The sequence below is a fragment of the Pelmatolapia mariae genome, linkage group LG3_W (assembly GCF_036321145.2).
Source record: "Pelmatolapia mariae isolate MD_Pm_ZW linkage group LG3_W, Pm_UMD_F_2, whole genome shotgun sequence".
Classification (NCBI taxonomy): domain Eukaryota; kingdom Metazoa; phylum Chordata; class Actinopteri; order Cichliformes; family Cichlidae; genus Pelmatolapia; species Pelmatolapia mariae.
Genome location: NC_086229.1, coordinates 52313250 through 52332203, shown reverse-complemented (window position 1 = coordinate 52332203; position 18954 = coordinate 52313250). Strand labels below are relative to the sequence as shown.

Below are 18954 nucleotides of genomic sequence, written 5' to 3'. Positions count from 1 at the left end.
AATGTTACAAACCATTATGAAGCATCAAAAATAAACTTGGCAGTGGCTAGTGGTACCTCTCAGCTTGTACTATATCAGTTTTATCAATTTGAAAATCCTACATCGCCTCATTCTCAAGTTATCACATTCACACAAAACAGCTTTGGTGTCTGTATTGCACATCTGCATGACAGAGTGGCAACAATAAAAACTATATGTTAAGAAAAAAACTGAATCATGACAATCAACTGTTTAATGACGAACACATCATTATAAATAAAAAATGATAAATGATTGAAAACTTATTTCTCCACAGTCTCTCTTGCAGGGCTTTGTCATTTAGTGCTGATACACTCTTTTACTGTTTACTGTAAAAAGTTGATAGAAAGCCAATCAGTGTAGAAGTAATCTAGAAAATAGCTTAGTTTTCTAGAACATAACAACAATCTACTAACTTTTGCTGAGTTAATGTTTTCTCCAGAAAACAATCCTTTTTTCCTTTTACCGCCAGTTCCACCAAACGGTTAAAAAAAGAAGTTTGAAAGAAATCTCTGTTGCTATTGGTCAGTTTTTCCCAGTTGGATCACTGCTGTAAAATAATTTACACTACGGACAAATTACAGGGGTGAATGTACACTTTCCAAAAATCCTTTGCTTTGCAGTAAAATATTGTAAAAACATTTTAGAGTATCTTATGATACATATTCCCGTAAAATACTGTAATTTCTAATACATTATTTTAATAGAATAATGCATTAAAACTGTTTATAATGTATATCGCTGAGTATTAAGGCTTCAGAAGAAGAAAAAAGAGAATAAAGTCGAAATTTCGAGATTTCAGTTGTTGTTTCAAGACAAACTGCTATGCCCTCCACAACATGCTGTGTTTAGATGAGTTAGTGAAACATACGATCATGTCTGTGATGCAACAAACATTCTCTTTATTGTCTGAGAGTTTAACGATCCTCATTATGGATAAACTTGCATCTGTCTATTACCAGACTTTTCATTTTGTACAAATCCACTCTTCCAAGATGCAGCTTCCTGTAGTAGTCTTTATGCTGATCAGCACATTTTATGTGCTAAAAGAGAAATAATTTCTTTTCTTGTTAGAAAAACTTATTATGAAGTAGGATTTCACTAACTCATCTAAACAAGGCATTTTGTAGACAGATGAGCAGCTGTGGCAGTTTGTCCTGAAACAACAAATAGAATTTCGATTTTAAAAATGATCAATAATAAATATTTTAATGTGGCTTTAATGCTCCAAATTACAGCAATTGAGCTGACAGAAAAGGAGCATGAAAACGAAAGTTAAACTTTAAAAAATTAACAACAGACTGTAACTATCAATGTTTGTTTTTATGAAATAATTACATTTTCTCCAAATTCTTTTTGACTGTATTTCATCATTAACACTTGCGCAGACGGATCGTTTCAGGTGTGGCAATTCTTCCTTTGAGGACTTTGGCTTCTCTTTCCACATTATCATGAGCTCGGTAATAAATCTGGTCAATCAAATGCACTGCTGCGTTTTACGGAATAGGAGGGAAATTAAAGCACGGAAATCCCCGTAGTTTCTGATCTAACTGGGAGAAAGAAGCGGTTTTTCGATTAGATTAGATTAGATTAGATGAAACTTTATTAATCACTGGGTGGGTTCCTCCAGGAAATCCAGTTTCCAGTAGCACAACACCGACAGAAGTTGCATGTTACAGATACAATAAGGGGAATGAGAGTAAGAATATAAGCATAAATATACCATATATATACACATATATAAATACAGAATATAAAATATGGATAAATAGGATTGCATATTTGAGTGAGTATATTGCAAAGTGATTATTGCAAAGTGGAATATAAGAAAAAATATTGCAAATATTGCACAGTGTAAAAAAGCACTACAGCTCAGTTGTTCCCGCCCTCCTTTGTCCCCTGATGGCGTGTGAAACAAAGGAGTTTTTAAGTCTGTTGGTTCTTGACTTTGGGAGAAGCAACCTGTCGCTGAATAGGCTCCTCTCAACAACAAACCGAGAGGTAAGCTGTTTATGTGCAATAATCCAAGCAGGCAGGAGCGACATGTTTTAAATGTAGCGTAGATTCTCTGCTAGGCGAAAAAGTTTAATGTTCAAAGCTGTACACGACTAACACTGAATAAATAATAAAAATAAAGCACCGCACGGTCACGGGATGTGGATGTATTACGTTTGAGGTGATGCACAAAATGTAGAAATACTGTTGTACTTGATTCTCAGCTGCTGCTCAGTCTGTTCTACACCGCTGTGACTGCAGAACAAAGGACACCGAGAATGAACAAAAACATTCATTTCACTTTAATCTGCAGAGAAACTGATTTACACAGATCAAGTCCTACCTCGAGTTACAGGAAAAGTAACTTTAAAGGTCCACCTTTAAAACTACTGATAGCTGAAGTCAATCAATCTTTCATTTATACACTACCAGTCAAAAATTTGGACACAGCTTTTCATTTAGTTTTTTTCTTCTCTATTTTCATGACTATTTACATTGTAGATTATCACTGAAGGCACCAAAACTATGAAAACATATGGAATTATGTAGTAATCAAGAAAGAGTGAAATAACTAAGTGCTGTCAACAAAGCAAAGGGCGGCTGCTTTTAGGAATCTAAAATATAAGACATATTTCGAGTTGTTCATCAATTTTTTTCTTTGGTACATAATTCCATTTTCCATCTTGCTTCATGTGATGTCTTCAGTTTGTATCCACAGTGTAGAAAATATTTAAAGTAAAGAAAAACCTTTAAATTAGAAAGTGTGACGAAATTGTGTACTGGTAGTGTTGATTTAGTTACATTTACATTTTAACTAGCTAAAGGTACAGGAACACATTATCTTTGTTTGGAGCAGGTCATAAAAAATAAATCATGAACTTTACAGCTTTGTTGTTGTTTAATCATTTACTCACATGAACACACTCTCAGAGATCTACACTAACTTTGGCAACACTTTAATTCACATGCACTGTACTGTAACTATTTCTGTTCTTTTGTTTCTGTTTTCTTTATATTGAAAATAATTTATTCCAATATAAGGCCAAACATTGACTATTGAAAATGTTTATGGTGAACTGCAAATTTACAATGGTGCAATTGCAGAATTTTTCCTGGATAAAATACGTTTTATAAATGGACCCTTTTCTTTCCTTCTTTGTTTTACAGAGTGGAGACTTCTACCACTGATTTTATGTGCTGTCCCTGGGTGTGTTTGTGAAATCAGACAGCTGCAGTGATAATATAAGGGGTGTGTAACATTGTTTTCCTTTCTATATCAGTCAGCCTTCACTAGTACCAGTTTGAGGTTTCCGTGCAGCAGCACAGTGTTTCTACTGTTTCTATGACTCTGCACAGAGACCTCTAATGTTGAGCCTGGAATCTGCTGGAGCCATTCTTCCAGTTGCTGGGTTACAGCTTACACATGGCAGGCAGACAAGACTGAGCTGAAAGACAGAAGGGGTGTCCAGATTCATAAGCTGTGTCCCAAAATGTCCTCCTGAGGCTGCATTCTCCAAATGTGGCCAGCACATGCGTCCTCCTTCCCCAGATTTGAAGGATGGATCAGGTGTATCCTTCGTGGCCCACCATATCCCAGAATTCATAGCACGGCCCAGCCAATTCCAGTTTTCCAACAATGGCAACAGCTAGTTAGTTTTACTTAATGTAGCTGTGTAAACTTCAAATATATGCTTGGTTTATCAAGACATCACATATTTGTAAAAGTGCCTCTGATGTTTTCAGAGACGTCTGTTACCCACCAGCTAGCTGGGGTTCAAGGCTCACTAGAGCCGGCGAGAATAGCAGACTCCCGGCTTCATAGTTTTCAGACCCCCCGCCGCCTTTCGCTTCTCAGGTTAAACGTGATATATGAGTCACTCAGATAACTTAAATATATTATTGTTTGGCTTTTTTCAGTGTTTTATTTGTTTCTGAGCAAATCGGTTTGGCTGAGACTAAAGTTATAGTTTTCACACAGCTAAATAAACGTCAAACAGACAACTGACTATCAGAAGTGTGAGATGGTCGAGAATTTACTCCAGTGTCCTGTTGTATTTTAGACAGCAAGGAGCAGATGGCTGAGTTTATTAAACTTCACAGAGACAGCTGTGATGCAAATCTAAATGCTAGACCATCCCATTTCACAGCCTCGAACTTCCAGCCTTTTCGGTCTTCGAGGACCCGGGCCACATAGACCGGGAAGGCCGGGGCCTCAGAAGGATGCAGCCTAGGTTTTGGCCTCACTTCAAGGCAACTGGTCACAGTAGATGCCCCCCCCCCCGAGCCTGGTTTCTTCCTGTTAAAAGGGAGGGTTTATTTCTTCCCACTGTCACCAAAGCGCTTGCTCACAGTGGGTCATATGATTGTTGGGTTTTTCTCAGTTTTCATTTTTTAATGATTTTCTAAATCAGCTAAATAAAATTCATAAATCCTACAAAACCACAACAAAACAAGCAAACAAACAAAACTAGTGATGGACTAGACAAATGCCAGTAGTTGCATATTTGCTCAGTTGGTGAGACTGACTATGAGTCAACACTATAGCCAAAAACTGAGGTATGACTGTATCTAATGACTGTTATGTTTGTTCAGTTCAGCAGCCAAAATGGATGAGGAGAAAAGGATGCGATCTACATTCAGACAGTCATCCAGTGAGACTGAAGCCAGGTAAAAATGACTCATATAGGACGGACACACACACACACACACACACACACACAGAGGGAGAGAGAGAGAGAACAGTGTCACTAACAAAAAAGGGTTCTTACATTGTCTGATCTCCTTTGGTATTTCACATGTTTAACTTTGAGGATGTTGGCTGTCATTTTTGTGTGCATGCTAGCAGATGCTTGGCTGTCTGTCACTTGGGTCATTTTGGTCTTCAGTAATTCCATCTTCTTACAGAGAAACAGTCTGAAAAAGCATCAGTCCTTAAAATTCTGATCAAGATTTTTTAATTATTATTTTGTAAGACAGATGTTTTTTATTGCGTATTGAGAAATAGTCTGCTGTTAGGTCATGCTGTTAAAGCTGATTAAGAGAGCTTATAAAACAGACAAGTCTATTGAAAGTTTCAGTAGGAGGAGAAAAATAAAATGATAAAAAAAACATCTCTCCTTCAACTGAAATGTCTTGTTATTCCTTTCTGCTGAAATTGATGCTAAACTGTTTTCTGAAAAGTTACTGTAAGTAAGATCATAAATGTTCCATTTGTGCTATTATATTGAAAGTCCTGACAAACAAAACTAATTAAGTAAATCGATGTCAGTCGGTAAATAGATCATTCTTTGCCTAGTTCACAGTCTATGGCGTCTAGATCTGCAGCTCCCAGGAAGATTTCTTTAAAGAGTGACAGTAACTTCTAACAAGTTTTGATCTCATAAAACTTTCTTTCCTTCTAGTTCGCAGATGAGTACTGCTCCTAGCAAGATGTCCCTCAGGAGCAACAGATCCAAGTTCGAGCCAGTCGGCTTTAAAGATCAAAGGTTAAAACAGAAATCCTAAATTTTGAAATTTGATTTGAAATATTCGAGTGTTGAACCATTTGTGACAATTTGTGAACATGGCACTTTCTATAATAATTATAGTCATGATCATAGTCAGGGCATTTGTCCCTGTGAGGCAGTTCAAAGCAAACCTTAAGGATCTCCAGCAGTAGTACCAGGTGACCAGAAGTGATTCAAATTGGGTAACCCGGGGGGGAGAGCAGTTTGTGAAGACCATGGATCGGGGACTTTTGGAGGCAAGTTCTGGCAAACGATGATGATTGAGGAAGGACAAGTAGGGCGTGAGTGTTATTCATGTACCCAGGCACCAGGGGTTGATCATATTACCTCCAAGATTCTGAAGGTTTTGAACACTGATGGTCTACTGACACAGTGCTTCTGACTAACTTAATGCAGCATTGCCTGTTCAAATGACCTGTGCACTGGAGTATGTGTATCCTGCTTTAACAAAAGAGTATTTGGACTACAGTTACCCAGTGTAGAGATTAGGAAATTATTTTACTGGTACTATTCATAACCATTATTGTTTCTGTTGCATCACTGATCATTTATCATTATCATTTCATCAGAGCATTTCTTGAAGTTGTTGATGTCACATTAGAGTCTGTATTTCAGGGGTTGTCATAATCACATGATGATCTTTTATTGCAGGTTTAACTGTATTCATGTTATCCATATTGCTTATTAGAGAGTTGTTAATTGAGGGTCTGAAGTTATGGGGAAGTGAGAAAGTTAAGCTAAAGTTAAGATGATTCCATATCTGCTTACAATACAGTACATCACAGATAATAACATCACAGCATGGAGCATAGAGATCTGTGGGCCCAGTAATCTGCTGCAGGGGAATCTGCCCGGCAACAGGTGACTCGGAGGGTCACGGAGGATAAAAGACACATAATGGGGCCTGCACACATACACACACAGTTTCTCAACTTGTTTTGCTCAAAACTGCTACGTGACTTGTCCAGTGTACGTGACTGTTTACTAGACAGAGAACATCTGGAGTAGGGAGTAAAGGGTGTTAAGGGTCCGATGTACTGGAGTGTTCTTAGATTACGAGAATTGATACTTAGATTTCCAGTAAATCCAACTGCTTTGACGCATAATGCTCGTCATCAACTGTTATATATACCACTCCTCATTTGTTGTTCTGGGGAGATCGGCTTTGGAAGCGTAATGATGCTCATCTTCCCCACATATATATGTGTGTAATAAAATCACTATTTTGACATCTACTGGGACCTCCAGTCGTTCGTCCTTTCCTCAAAATACGAACCATGACACCAGCTACCGCACTGCAAAAACGTATTTTAAAAAGCTTAAAGAGATTAAAAAGCTTCTATACCGGAAGCTCCAATCATTTACCTAACCTCAGGTCCACAAGGGATCACGTCTTAGACTACCATGACCTGGATGACAGACAATGTAGTGTTATGGAAAAATAGAGAACAAATATCCATTATTGTGCTATAGTAATTAAATTAAGGTCTAATTTGTAAACCCTCCTACAGACCAGTAACTGAGAAGCCATCCACCTGTCCAGTTTGCAAAGATGTTATGAAGAATCCAGTTCAGCTTAGCTGTGAACACTGGTGCTGCAAACTGTGTCTCAGCTCAGACCTGGATGAGTCTGATTCAACAGCAGACTGTCCTTGTCCTCAGTGTGGGAAGAAATCCAGGAAAATATCAAAACAAGAGACAGACAAGGAGGGAAACACAGGTAAGCTTACATACGTAAGATCACTACTATCTCTACTACTGCAAAAAAAAAAAACCCCAAAAAAAACAACCCTTGATATAGACAAGAGTGAGTGGCAAGAGTGAGTCAGTGTTGGAATCATTTATTAAATTTAACTTTTAACGATAAATATAAGTTTGTTAGGGAGCTCAAAAGCAATTATATTCTGAAAACATGCATTAAGTGCAAGAGTATCAGGGTTTTGCTAACTTGGGTGCATTTATAAAGAATTTTTATACCCTTTGGCTCATTTAAAGCAATCTGCAAACCATTACTTAAAATGAAAAATGGAAGTCCCCAAATCAAGTCAGGAATTTATTCTCTGACCAAATTAAAGTGATCTGGTATTAACCACCTGAGCATCTTTGATGTGTTTCACTGCATTACAGGTAAAATTGATCTTTTGGAGACAAAGAAGAAATTAAAAGAAGCAATGAAAGAGACATTTTCCTCAGTCTCTGAAGGTAATGGTGACAAGCTGAGTTCACTGAACAACATCTACACAGAGCTTCATATAACCACTGGAGAGAGTGAAAGGTCACGTGAAGAGCATGAAGTCAGGCTGCTCGAACGTAAACTGATAAGACACACTTCAAAACAACAAATAATCAACATAAATGATGTGTTGAAACCGTTGCCTGATCAAGACAAACCTCACAGAACAGTTGTGACAAAGGGCATTGCAGGAATTGGAAAATCATTTTCTGTGCAGAAATTCATTCTTGACTGGGCCGAAGAGAAGGAAAACCAGGATCTTGACTTCATTTTCAGTCTTGCTTTCAAAGAGCTGAATTTGGTTAAAGGAGACAAAAGTCTACATGAGCTCCTGACTTTATTTCACCCCACACTGTCTGATCTCAAAGATTCAGTGGATTATACCAAAACCAAGACTGTTCTGATCCTGGATGGTCTGGATGAAAGCAGGTTTCAGCTGGACTTTGAAGGCTTTAGGACTATAACATCTGTCAAGGAAGTAACATCTGTGAGTGATCTCCTAGCAAACCTCATCCAAGGTAACCTTCTTCCTGATGCAAAGCTCTGGATTACTTCCCGTCCAGCAGCAGCCAATCAGATCCCTGCAGAACATGTTGACATGGTGACAGAGATAAGAGGGTTCAATGACCTTCAAAAAGCTGAATACTTCAGGAGGAGATTTAGTCATGATCCAGGTCTTGCTGAAAGGATCATTAAACATATTCAGGCTTCACAGAGTCTCGACAGCATGTGTCAGATCCCGATCTTCTGCTGGATTTCTGCAGTGTTATTCCAGGAAGTCTTTGGAGGAGACACTGAAACTGAAATTCCTCAAACTCTTACAGAGATGATGTCATACTTCCTGTTTGCACAAACAAAGCGTAGAAACAGAAAATATGACAAGACGGTAGAGACAAACAAAGAAAAGCTTCTGAAGACACACAAAGAATTTCTTCTGAAACTCGGCAAGCTTGCATTTGAGCAGCTGCTGAAGAACAACCTCATCTTCTATGAGGAAGACCTGGAAGGCTTTGGCATTGACATTAAAGAAGCATCCATTTACTCTGGATTTTGCACCACAGTACTTCGGGAAGAAGAAATCATTTCCCAGAAAAAGGTCTTCTTCTTTGTACATCTGACTCTGCAGGAGTTCTTTGCAGCTCTCCACGTCTATGACTGTTTCATAAATAATGATATCAGACAGCTCAGCAGCTTCCTCGATCTAAAGAGCCAAGAATATGCTTTACTTGATCTGTTAAAGATGATAGTTCACAAAGTGCTGGAGAAGAAAAATGGTCACCTGGACTTCTTCCTGAGATTCCTTCTTGGACTTATGGTTGAACCCAATCGCAGAGTCCTTCAGGTTCTGCTGACTCCACCAGATCAAAGTCAAGATACTGACAAGAAAATCTTGACTTACCTCAAGTCTATCAGAAGGAAGAACCTCTCTCCAGACAGCTGCATCAACCTTTTCCAGACTATGGTCGAGATGAGAGATCACAAAGTCAAAGATGAGATTCAGGAATATCTCAAACTGTCAGATCGTTCAAAAACAGAGTTGACTCCCCTGCACTGCTCTGCACTGGCCTACATGCTGCAGGTATCGAAGAATGATTTGGAAGTCTTGGACTTAAAGAGTTACAACACATCAGATGAGGGCAGATGGAGGCTGATACCGGCAGTGAGGAGCAGCAGAACAGCCTTGTAAGTTTTATTTCATTGTTATTGTTATTTGTTCATCTTTAAAGCTGAATCAACAAGACTGTTGAACAGGATTTAATAGAAAACGTGAAAGGTACAAATCCTCTCTGCCCCCAGCGGCAATTACATACTTATTCTGCATTTCTATTTAATTAAAAAAAACACCCATCACCCTCCATAGACTAGCAGACTGTAAAGTGACTGAAGAGTGGGTTGAACATCTGGCCTTTGGTCTCACCTTCCCTTTCTCACCTCTACGACATCTGGACCTCAGCAACAATGACCTTAAAGATTCAGGAGTGGAGCTGCTGAGTAAAGGACTGTCGAGTCAGTGCTGCAGACTGGAAACTTTGAGGTGCATGTTTAAAATACTATAATACAAATAGATGGACAAGCCACCAAACCTGCTGCAAGTTATAACTCAACTCTGTCCGCAGAAAATGTGGACAGTTTAAGGTTTTTCTGTCTAATTTTCCGTTTAAGAAAACCAACATCTGTTAATGTGAAATCTTTTCATTTATTTTGTTTTGAGAAATACTACAACCCCCAACTCAATCCACATAATTTTCCTGTGCTTGTAGTTTATGCTTTTCAATTTTACTACAACTGATGTAGTTCTAAAATAACTATATATACCAAACATTGTTTTCTCAGGTTATCTGGTTGTCTGGTGACAGAAAAAGGCTGTGAGTTTTTGGCCACATCTATTAAGTCCAATCCTTTTCATCTCAAAGAGCTGGACCTGAGCTATAACCATCCAGGAGAATTTGGGGGAAAGAAACTCTCTGAGCTGAAGGATGATCCACAATACAACCTCAGCCAACTCAAGTAATTTTAATTCTGGCCCTGTGTCATCCACTGTTTCAGAAACAGCCCCCAAATACCAAAGAGAAAACAGGAAATCTTGGAACCTATGGCTCGTTAATGTAGGTGGGCAGGTTAGCGGGTCAAACTGGAAATTTATTTTTGACCCTTAAACATTTTGTTTTTAAAAGAAATATTGCTCAGAAACAACACACACACACTGCTCACTATTTTATCTTTGACATCTAAATCTACCTTATAAAGACATATATGCTCATAATTGCCTCTTGTGGCTCATTGGGAAAAAGGCTATTTCACTGACCTTTCTCATAAACGTTCAAGATCATGATCAAAGAGTACCATCTTTTCGATTTGCTACAGAACTAAATATAATAGTATTGAGCTATAGCAAAACTGCGTTGTTGTTGTTGTTGTTGTTGTTGTCAAAAGCAACAATGAAAACACTTTGTTTCAGGCTGTAAATGGCATCTATAAATTTTGACTATTGCTAATATGCTTCATCCCTCTAATTCTCAACTATAATTTTTCAGTCTTGAACATGGTGGGAATCACCGGATGAAACCAGGATTCAAGAAATGTGAGTACCTGTGAAAATGCTTTTGACTGAATACTGTGATCAAGTAAGAAAGTGCAAACAGGATATTTATTTACTTAATAACCAATAATATCATACCAGTCAGAAGTTGTTTGTATTTTGTAGATTATAAAAAAAGTTCCTACCATCAACATTTTATGGATATAAAAAATAAACAAAAAAGAAAAAAAATTGAGGTTTTCTACTTCATTGTTTGCATCACAGCTTTTGCACAGTTTTAAAAAATCTACATGCATAATAAGCTTGTAGGAGTGCCCATACTCCTCTGATTGAAACTAATTTTATATTTCATTTAACTGCTAATCCTAGAAATTGAAGTAAATGTGACCCTCACAGAAATGTAAAACTGTATATTTCTTTAATAAATTTATGAATAAATATAATAATGTCTTCATCATTTGCCTGACTGGGTTTTCTTTATGTAAATTAGATCATTTATCGGAAAATAAAAATAATAAAAATAGAAAGATTTTAAAGAGTTTACAAAGTTTTCTGACAGCTGTGTTTGTGTTTCTAGTGGAAAAATTGGGGTGATGTAAACTGAGAAATATAAACTTCCAAACCAGTTTTTCCTTAAAAGAAATAATGCGTAAAGTCAAGCAAATATTGGTGTACACTGTGTAAATGTATCTCTCTACACTTTGTAAAAATGTAATGAACATTATTAAATGACACTGGATTCAGTGGTTGCACTACTTAAAAATATTTTTTTTGGTGTCCACGTACTTGTAGACTTAGTAAAGCCAGTGGAATCTATGTAGTTCAGCAGCACTGTGTTTGGTGCTATCACAAGTAAAAGTAACTTTAATTATTAATTATTAATTTGGACATTAGCTGGTTTTTAACTTGTTGCTTTCATGTCTGAATGTTACCTGTGCAAGTAGCACAGGTAACATTCAGACATGAAAGCTGTCACTGTGACTGTTTACTGATGAGTTCCAGAAATTTAAAGAATATTCTAACCCACATCCCCTAAAACTGAAGGTGTGAAATTAAATTTTTGAAAACCGCTTTAGATGATTGACCTTAGAAATCAGTGCTATTTGTGAATAAAGTGTTTTCTTACCTCCAGATGCCTGTGAGCTCACTCTGAACTCCAGCACAGCTCACAAGAACCTGCTGCTCTCTGAAGGGAACAGAAAGGTGACCTGGGTGGAGGAGGAGCAGCCGTATCCTGATCACAGAGAGAGGTTTGATTGCTCTCAGCAGGTGCTGTGTGAACAGGGACTAAAAGGACGCTGTTACTTTGAGTTGGAGGTGTCAGAGCCCTTCTGTGTTGGGTTAACATACAGAAACCTCAGCAGGAAAGGGGATGTTGATGCCTGCAAGCTGGGACAAAACAACAAGTCTTGGTGTCTGATTTGCTCTGATGATGGTTGTTTTGTTTGGCACAACAAAGAGAAGGTCTGTGTATCTTCTCAGTGTTTGCGCTCCAGTCGTGTCGGGGTGTATCTGGATTCGGAGGACAAAATTTTGTCCTTTTACAGAATTTCCTCTGGCAGTCTCGTCCACCTCCACACCTTCAAATCAACCTTCACTGATGTTCTCTACCCTGCTGTTGTACTTCACATTCATTCCTCTGCGCTGTTTTGTTAGGTAACATTAAAAAAAAATCAGAACTGCACTCAAGCAAACCACCAATGGTGAAGACATTTGGCACCAAAATGGTCAAAACTGGAGTTTCTCATTGAATTCTTTATGTACAGCATGGAGATGCCAATATCTTGTAATCACACTGAAATGGGAGCATGCATAGTATTACAGCTTTTCTCAAATGCTAAAACACATTTCACAAACGTTTCCACCATGTTCCCCAATGTCTAAACACAACACCCCTTTCTAAAGCTACATAAACACAACCACACCTTCCCACTGCAAAACTCAAACTTTCATACCAAAAGAGCAGCTCGAAGCTTTCAAAAGTGTAAACACTATACACATCATTACACACTACAGCAAAACAATTGAAAACACAATGCTCAAATTTGTGAGAAGGTTCTTTGTTTCATAACTGCCAATGCATATTTTTCGAAACTATACAGTAACAGATCGTCGTAGATCTCTGCAGAGGATTAAGCATTTAGATTTGTGAGTTTCATATGAAGAGTATAAATCTATAGAAAATCCTGCATGTACGTACACTACTGTAACACAACTCAATGCAAAAACAGAATCTATTGCACACAACAGTACTCTTGAAAACATGATCAGGGTGTGAAGTTTTTTTATTTACTTTATTCACACCACACACACACCACAATCACTGTGCGGCATCATGTCGCTGAGCTGCATCGGGCCACATCACCTCATCCACATTGCAGGCTATATTGTCTCTTGCCAGGCACCATGGGAAAAACGCACTGGAATGGCGAATCCATCCTTGGGATGTCAGCACAGGCCAGCTCCATTGCCCTTAGGAGGTTCTCTCTTGTGTATGGTTGTCTGTCATAAACCTTCCATCTCCACGATGAGAAGAACTCCTCTATAGGGTTCAGGAAAGGGGAGTAGGGTGGCAGACAGATGTTTAAAAAGTGGTCACTGTTGGTGGTGAACCACTCTCTGATTTGGTTTGTTCTATGGAAGTGGACATTGTCCCAAATGATCACATAAATGTGATGTGCGGGCCCAGGATGGTGTTGTTGGCGGTCCAGGAGGATGTCTTTTAGCTCCTCTAGGAAGGTGAGGAGACGTTGGGTGTCGTAAGACCCAAGGACAGCATGCTGGTGGACAAGCCCCTCCGAACCCATGGCCGCACAAAGAGTAATATTACCCCCCCGTTGGCCAGGGACCTCAGTGATGGCTCTTTGGCCAATGATGTTACGGCCTCTTTGCCTTCCTTTCTGCAGGTTGAAGCCAGCCTCATCCAGGAAGAGGTACTCATGAGGTCTGGCCATCGTGTCCAACTGTAATATCCTCTGTGAAAATGTGAAAGTGCACAGGTGTTCAGAACAACAGTCAATCAGGTAGCACAGTATTGTCCAGAAGTAATGTAGGCCACTGAGCAACACAGTATGTCCACTAACTGTACTGTGAACATGGATGTATACTTACTTGCACATACTCGTAACGTAGGTCTTTGTGTCACGCAGAGTTGCGCTCAAAGGGAACCCTATAGACCTGTTTCATCCACGTCTTTTGGCGCCCGAGAACTCGGTCTATTGTGGCCAAGCTGACATCGTCAATGCTCTCAAAGTTGACATTATCGGCAATGACTTTGTCTCTGATCTCCCGGAGTCTGATGAGGTTGTTCCCACGAACCATATCCACAATGAGGGTTTCTTGTGCCGCTGTAAATATGGCAACCCTCCCACCTCTATGTGGCATTCTTTCAACTCTAAAGAAAGAAACATGTGTTGTCAATTGACATGTGTTACAATACAGTCACAACTGATTTAAAACCAATAGACTACTTTCACAGGTTTGTAAAACTGTATTGTGACAAAGAAAGCAATAGAGTACAATACCTGTTGTGTTGTCTGAATGCCCTGATAATGGTGGCCACGGTGAACCTACTCAGGTTTGGGCGGACTCTTAGTCCTGCTTCAGCCATTGTCATGCCATGGTCAATGACTGTTGCTCGCATCTCGTCCGTAATGATGGTGTGAGGTTGTCTTGCTCTCCCTCCTGGACCTTCTCCTCTCCCATGTTGGCCTCCTCCTCTTCCTCGTTGACCTGCTCCTCTTCCTCCTCTCATTTGAACTCCTCTTCCTTGTTGGCCTGCTCCTCTTCTTCCAGGGCCCCTGACTCTGCCTTCATCCATTGTGTTTGTTTGGAATCTTCAGCAAACTGTGCACTCTGAACTTGCTTTTATACATGTGGTCACAGCATTAGCAACAAGTGTCTTCAATTTTGAGTCGTTGTGTGTAATGAATGACGCCAGGTGTGTTCATTGTGTTCAAATATTGCTGACTGTGGCAAGCATGTTGCATCACATGAGCTTTCATTTGAGAATATGAGTAGAGTTCTTTTGCAACTTGTGTTTTAGCAAGGCAAAATGTGGTTAGATTTATGACAACGGAGGATTGTGTTCTGTGAATTGTGTCTTCATGTGACATGTGTTTATGATATTGGTAGAGGATGGCTAGATTTAGTAAATGTGTTTAGACAACTGGTCATTTGGTTTAGAGGATTGGCTTTTGTGTTTTAGCATTTGAGAAAAACTGTAAGAGCACTGTGGAGATGGGGTGTGGCTGTTGCTCAGCTGCAAAGTGGAGGGTTCAGGAGGCTGTGCCAGGTCAGGCTGGCAAAGCATTTCTTTTCTAATTCTGCCGTTATGCAGTAGTGAACTGGGGCCAAAGAGCAGCAGCTGCCAATGCTACTGAAGCTGTGCTGCGCAATGGCTGAAAAGCTACATTGTAAAATAATATAAGAAAAATACACAATCCCCAAACACCTGTGGCAGATGGCCGCCCCTCCCTGAGCCAGGTTCTGCCAAAGGTTTTTTCCTGTTTAAAAGGGAGTTTCCCTTCCCGCTGTGAGTAACTGGCTTGCTCAAACAGCATCATCTCGCTGTTGAGGTTTTCTTTGTATTATTGCAGGATCTTTACTTTACAAAAGCATAGTTTTAGTGAACCCAATCAACAGCTGGTGAGCTTTCAGCAGTGCAACAATAGTTTTTAGCCAAAGTGTTGTGGTGTAGAAGTGTAGACACTCATTAACTGTTTAGGTACCTTTATGTGAACATAAGAATCCTTTTTAAAAGATCTATACATTACAAACAAATAACATAAATAAAATAATTGGCCTAATTTACAGAATATATACAATAACTGAGTGTAAAACATGTAACAAAATCCTCAGTATGAAACAGGGAAAAAATGTAAACATTAGAAATCTTCACTGCATGAAGGTTTCATTACAGGCCAATTTCTGAGGTTTACTAGGTTTTCAGTTTTCTCTGATAATTGAACATCATTTCGAAATGGAGCTCAGATTTTAAATTGCTCTCTCTGAAGCTGAGTTGAATTGTAAGCCACTTCTATAGATTTTGTTGCATTTCTCCAATGAAATAAGTAATTGTGCTAAAGTGATATGATTTGGTATGTAAAACTACAATTAATGTGTACTTAAAAATTGTATCTTAGAATTCCACAAACTCTTGCATAGCTTTTTTGTGTTTTGCCTTATGTCTTGAATGAGACTCTTATTTTTCTATCTCACAGTTTTATCAAACTGCTCTAAAGTTAGCAGTTAGTATAAAACATTTCTACAGTAAACAATAAGAAGGTGACTTTTAGGATATTTGAACTATCTTCTTTCTAATTTTGATTATTTTTGTGCCGTCGAACTGTTTTCAGATTTGAGATCCAGAGCTGTTTGTATTTATTATTATTTTTACATCCATTGCTTATATTTGAGTTATTTTATTAGGTTTGAATGTTTTGCTCTTCTCTGATGACCATGCCACATTGAGTAGAAATGATGACTTGTGACCAAAAAGAATCAGGATACAGTACCTCTGTTAAATGCAGCTTTTTTATTCTTTTTCTGTAAGTGATTTTAATAGTAAACAGCCTGAAGACCACAGTGTTGCAGGTTAGTGAATGTTTTCTTTACAGTGTTTTGGTTTCCTGCTTGAGGATCTGCTTCGTTCAGCGCCCCATACACAGCTCTCCCATCAGGTCATGGCATCCTGGAACAGTGATACTATCAGATAATAAAGGAACTTTGAACTGCATGCTTGTTTGTGATGAATTTTTCCTTCCTATTGTTGGACTGATTAACACTTGGTTTCTCTGACTTCCTTGTCTAGCTGTTTTATTCAGTTCATAATAAAATACAAGCTCTACGATATAGCACCAGACCCTGACAAGATTCACACATACTAGCTAAGAAGCTAACAGCACCTGGCAGCACAAATTAACCAGCTGCTAGTGGATAAGATGTACCCAGGATGCCCAACCGAAGAACGGGCAGTCCTGATCTCCAGAAATGGCTAAGGTGAACTGCAGTAACAAAAATCAGGGGATCAATTTGTCTTTGACCTCTGTGAAGAATCCACTATTCCAAGGCTTTTGCCAATGTAAGGATAAGTGCTCTGCAGTTGTTTCATTTAGCTGGATACTTTATTTTTGGTAGTGGCGCAATACAGGATGTTTTTCGGTGCTGGCATCTGCCCCTAAACTTAGACTGAACATCCTGTGGAGAGCTTGACACAGCTGGGCAGCAAAGTCCTCCACATCACCCATAAGTCTTGTCTTTTGTTGTTGTTGTAGCCAATGATGGTATTGATTCCTTTCCACACCTTACAGCTATTGCTTTATTGTAGATTCCTTTCTATCTTCTTTGTATATCTTTTTATGGTTGAGGATTGCCTTGTGCCACTTGTGATCTAGGGTTTGTTATTGTGAAAACAGCGTACAGTCTTTGTAGATATGACTGTGTCTCTATAGAAGCTGATGTACTAAAACAAGCAACCTGCCTGTCAGTGTCCATTCTGTTCTTATCTGTTTCCAGAAACACATTCCAATCTGTGCATTCAAAGGAGGTCCGTAGAGCCTCAGTAACATCGGGTATCCATTTCCCTACCATAGGTTTAGCTGCAAGCTGTCTCTGCACACAGGGTTTGTTACAGGTCTGCTAAAACAAAACAAGTTATGGTCTGATCTGCCAAGTTTTGATAAGGCATTAGCTCCGTAAGTGTCTTTGACATTAGCATACTGCAGATCAAACGGTAGTTTGATGCTAACAAAAAGAGTGAAGGTAGTCAGAACTGAGGGGATTGCATTGTCAGAAGGCAACAGCAGACACTGAGGACAGCCACAAGTACCTGGGAATCACACAGGCAAATGGGGGTTACAAAGAGGCTGCGAGGAAAGCTGCAACCACCAAAGACCTTCAGAGAGTTAGCCAAGTCCTGGAGAGTCAGCTAAATGGGAAGAACAAGATCTGGTCAATCATCACCTGCACCCAGCATGTGGGTGCAGGTGATATTATCCCTGCTGGGATAATAAGAAAGCCAAATGAGAGACAGAAGCCACTGACATCAAGACAACAAAGCGCCTTACCATGATAAGATCAGCTTCTTGTGAGCTTCTTGTCCTTTCAGATTTGTTCAGATATTAGTTCGTTTAGATTTGAGTTAAAGTCATTAAAGAAGCCTTTAAGCCAGCATCAGGCTTCAAACAAAGATACATGTTGCACAAATGTTGCACAGGTTACATTAAAGAGAATGGTCGGCTAATACTATAGCAAAAAGATATCCTGTTTCCAGAATAGCAATGTTCCTTATGGCCCACTTGCCCTACCCTGAAAACCAAGGGAAGCAACTCGGGAAGCACCTTGATTAGAACCACCTCCCTCAGCTGGCTTCCTTCACTGTAAAAGAGCAGTGGCTCCAGTCCACAGTCCCTTGGATGTTGACACTCCTTAGTCTGTCTCTACGGCTGATGGCATTCAGTCACGTTTCCATCAGAGTGGATTGTCAGCGATCCGCCTTAGGCTCTCAGCTCCCTACTAGGCAAATTGCAGATTTCAGGATTTGTGCCGCTTCCCTAATATGATGATACATCAAGTGTGGGCAAAGTGTAGACTGTACAAACTAGTACATGGGACACAGGGGAGTTAGCTCAAATTGTAGAGTGCTTGCTTAGTGTGAGTGTCCATTCTCCATTTGAAGTTTTGTTAGTGAGTGTCTCAAATGCATGTATGTGACTTCTTTTGGCAAATGTTTATTTGCACTTCTCCTCTCAGTGCCTTTCAGGTACTATCAGGTTAATGCTGGCTTTAAACCTCATCAATGTTTGTCCATCTGAAGTGATTGTCTTCCAGTGGTAAATAAAGTTTTTAACACACTGAGTTCAAGTATAATGAAATGTGCTAACAAACTCTTAGAAGGAGTTCACATTATTTGTTTGTTTTTCTCAAGCATAACTCACCACAAATGATCGTTACAAACACTGATGTTCAGATAAAAAAAACACAGAGGCAACAAGTTGCTGAAGCACATAGAGCAGCACAGTCTATAATTCAATCAGTTATCCGTGTGTTAAACCGTTTAGCGCAAAAACGAAAGTGTTGGTCAGTAGGGAGTTTCTGCATATCCTGGAAATCAAACCAGTAAACAGATATGCACTAACAGCTCTTTAAAATACAGATTACAG

The 18954-nt window shown here is 39.2% G+C and overlaps 1 protein-coding gene across 1 annotated transcript; it reads left to right on the top strand.

Moving 5' to 3' along the window:
- Positions 1–4618: 4618 nt before the first annotated feature.
- On the top strand, positions 4619–12448 carry LOC134623654 (protein NLRC3-like). The gene is made up of 8 exons (XM_063468685.1): positions 4619–4680; positions 5415–5498; positions 7133–7239; positions 7647–9435; positions 9614–9787; positions 10087–10260; positions 10788–10834; positions 11925–12448. Exons 1-8 carry the CDS (start codon positions 4619–4621, stop codon positions 12446–12448), a joined length of 2961 nt encoding a protein of 986 aa, XP_063324755.1.
- The last annotated feature ends 6506 nt before the right edge of the window (positions 12449–18954 follow it).

Coding starts and splice junctions, on each gene's coding strand:
- LOC134623654 (XM_063468685.1), top strand. CDS start 4,619: ATGGATGAGGAGAAAAGGATGCGATCTACATTCAGACAGTCATCCAGT. Junction 5,499..7,132: donor GTCGGCTTTAAAGATCAAAG/GTTAAAACAGAA, acceptor ACTGTGTCTCAG/CTCAGACCTGGATGAGTCTG. Junction 9,788..10,086: donor TGCAGACTGGAAACTTTGAG/GTGCATGTTTAA, acceptor TTGTTTTCTCAG/GTTATCTGGTTGTCTGGTGA.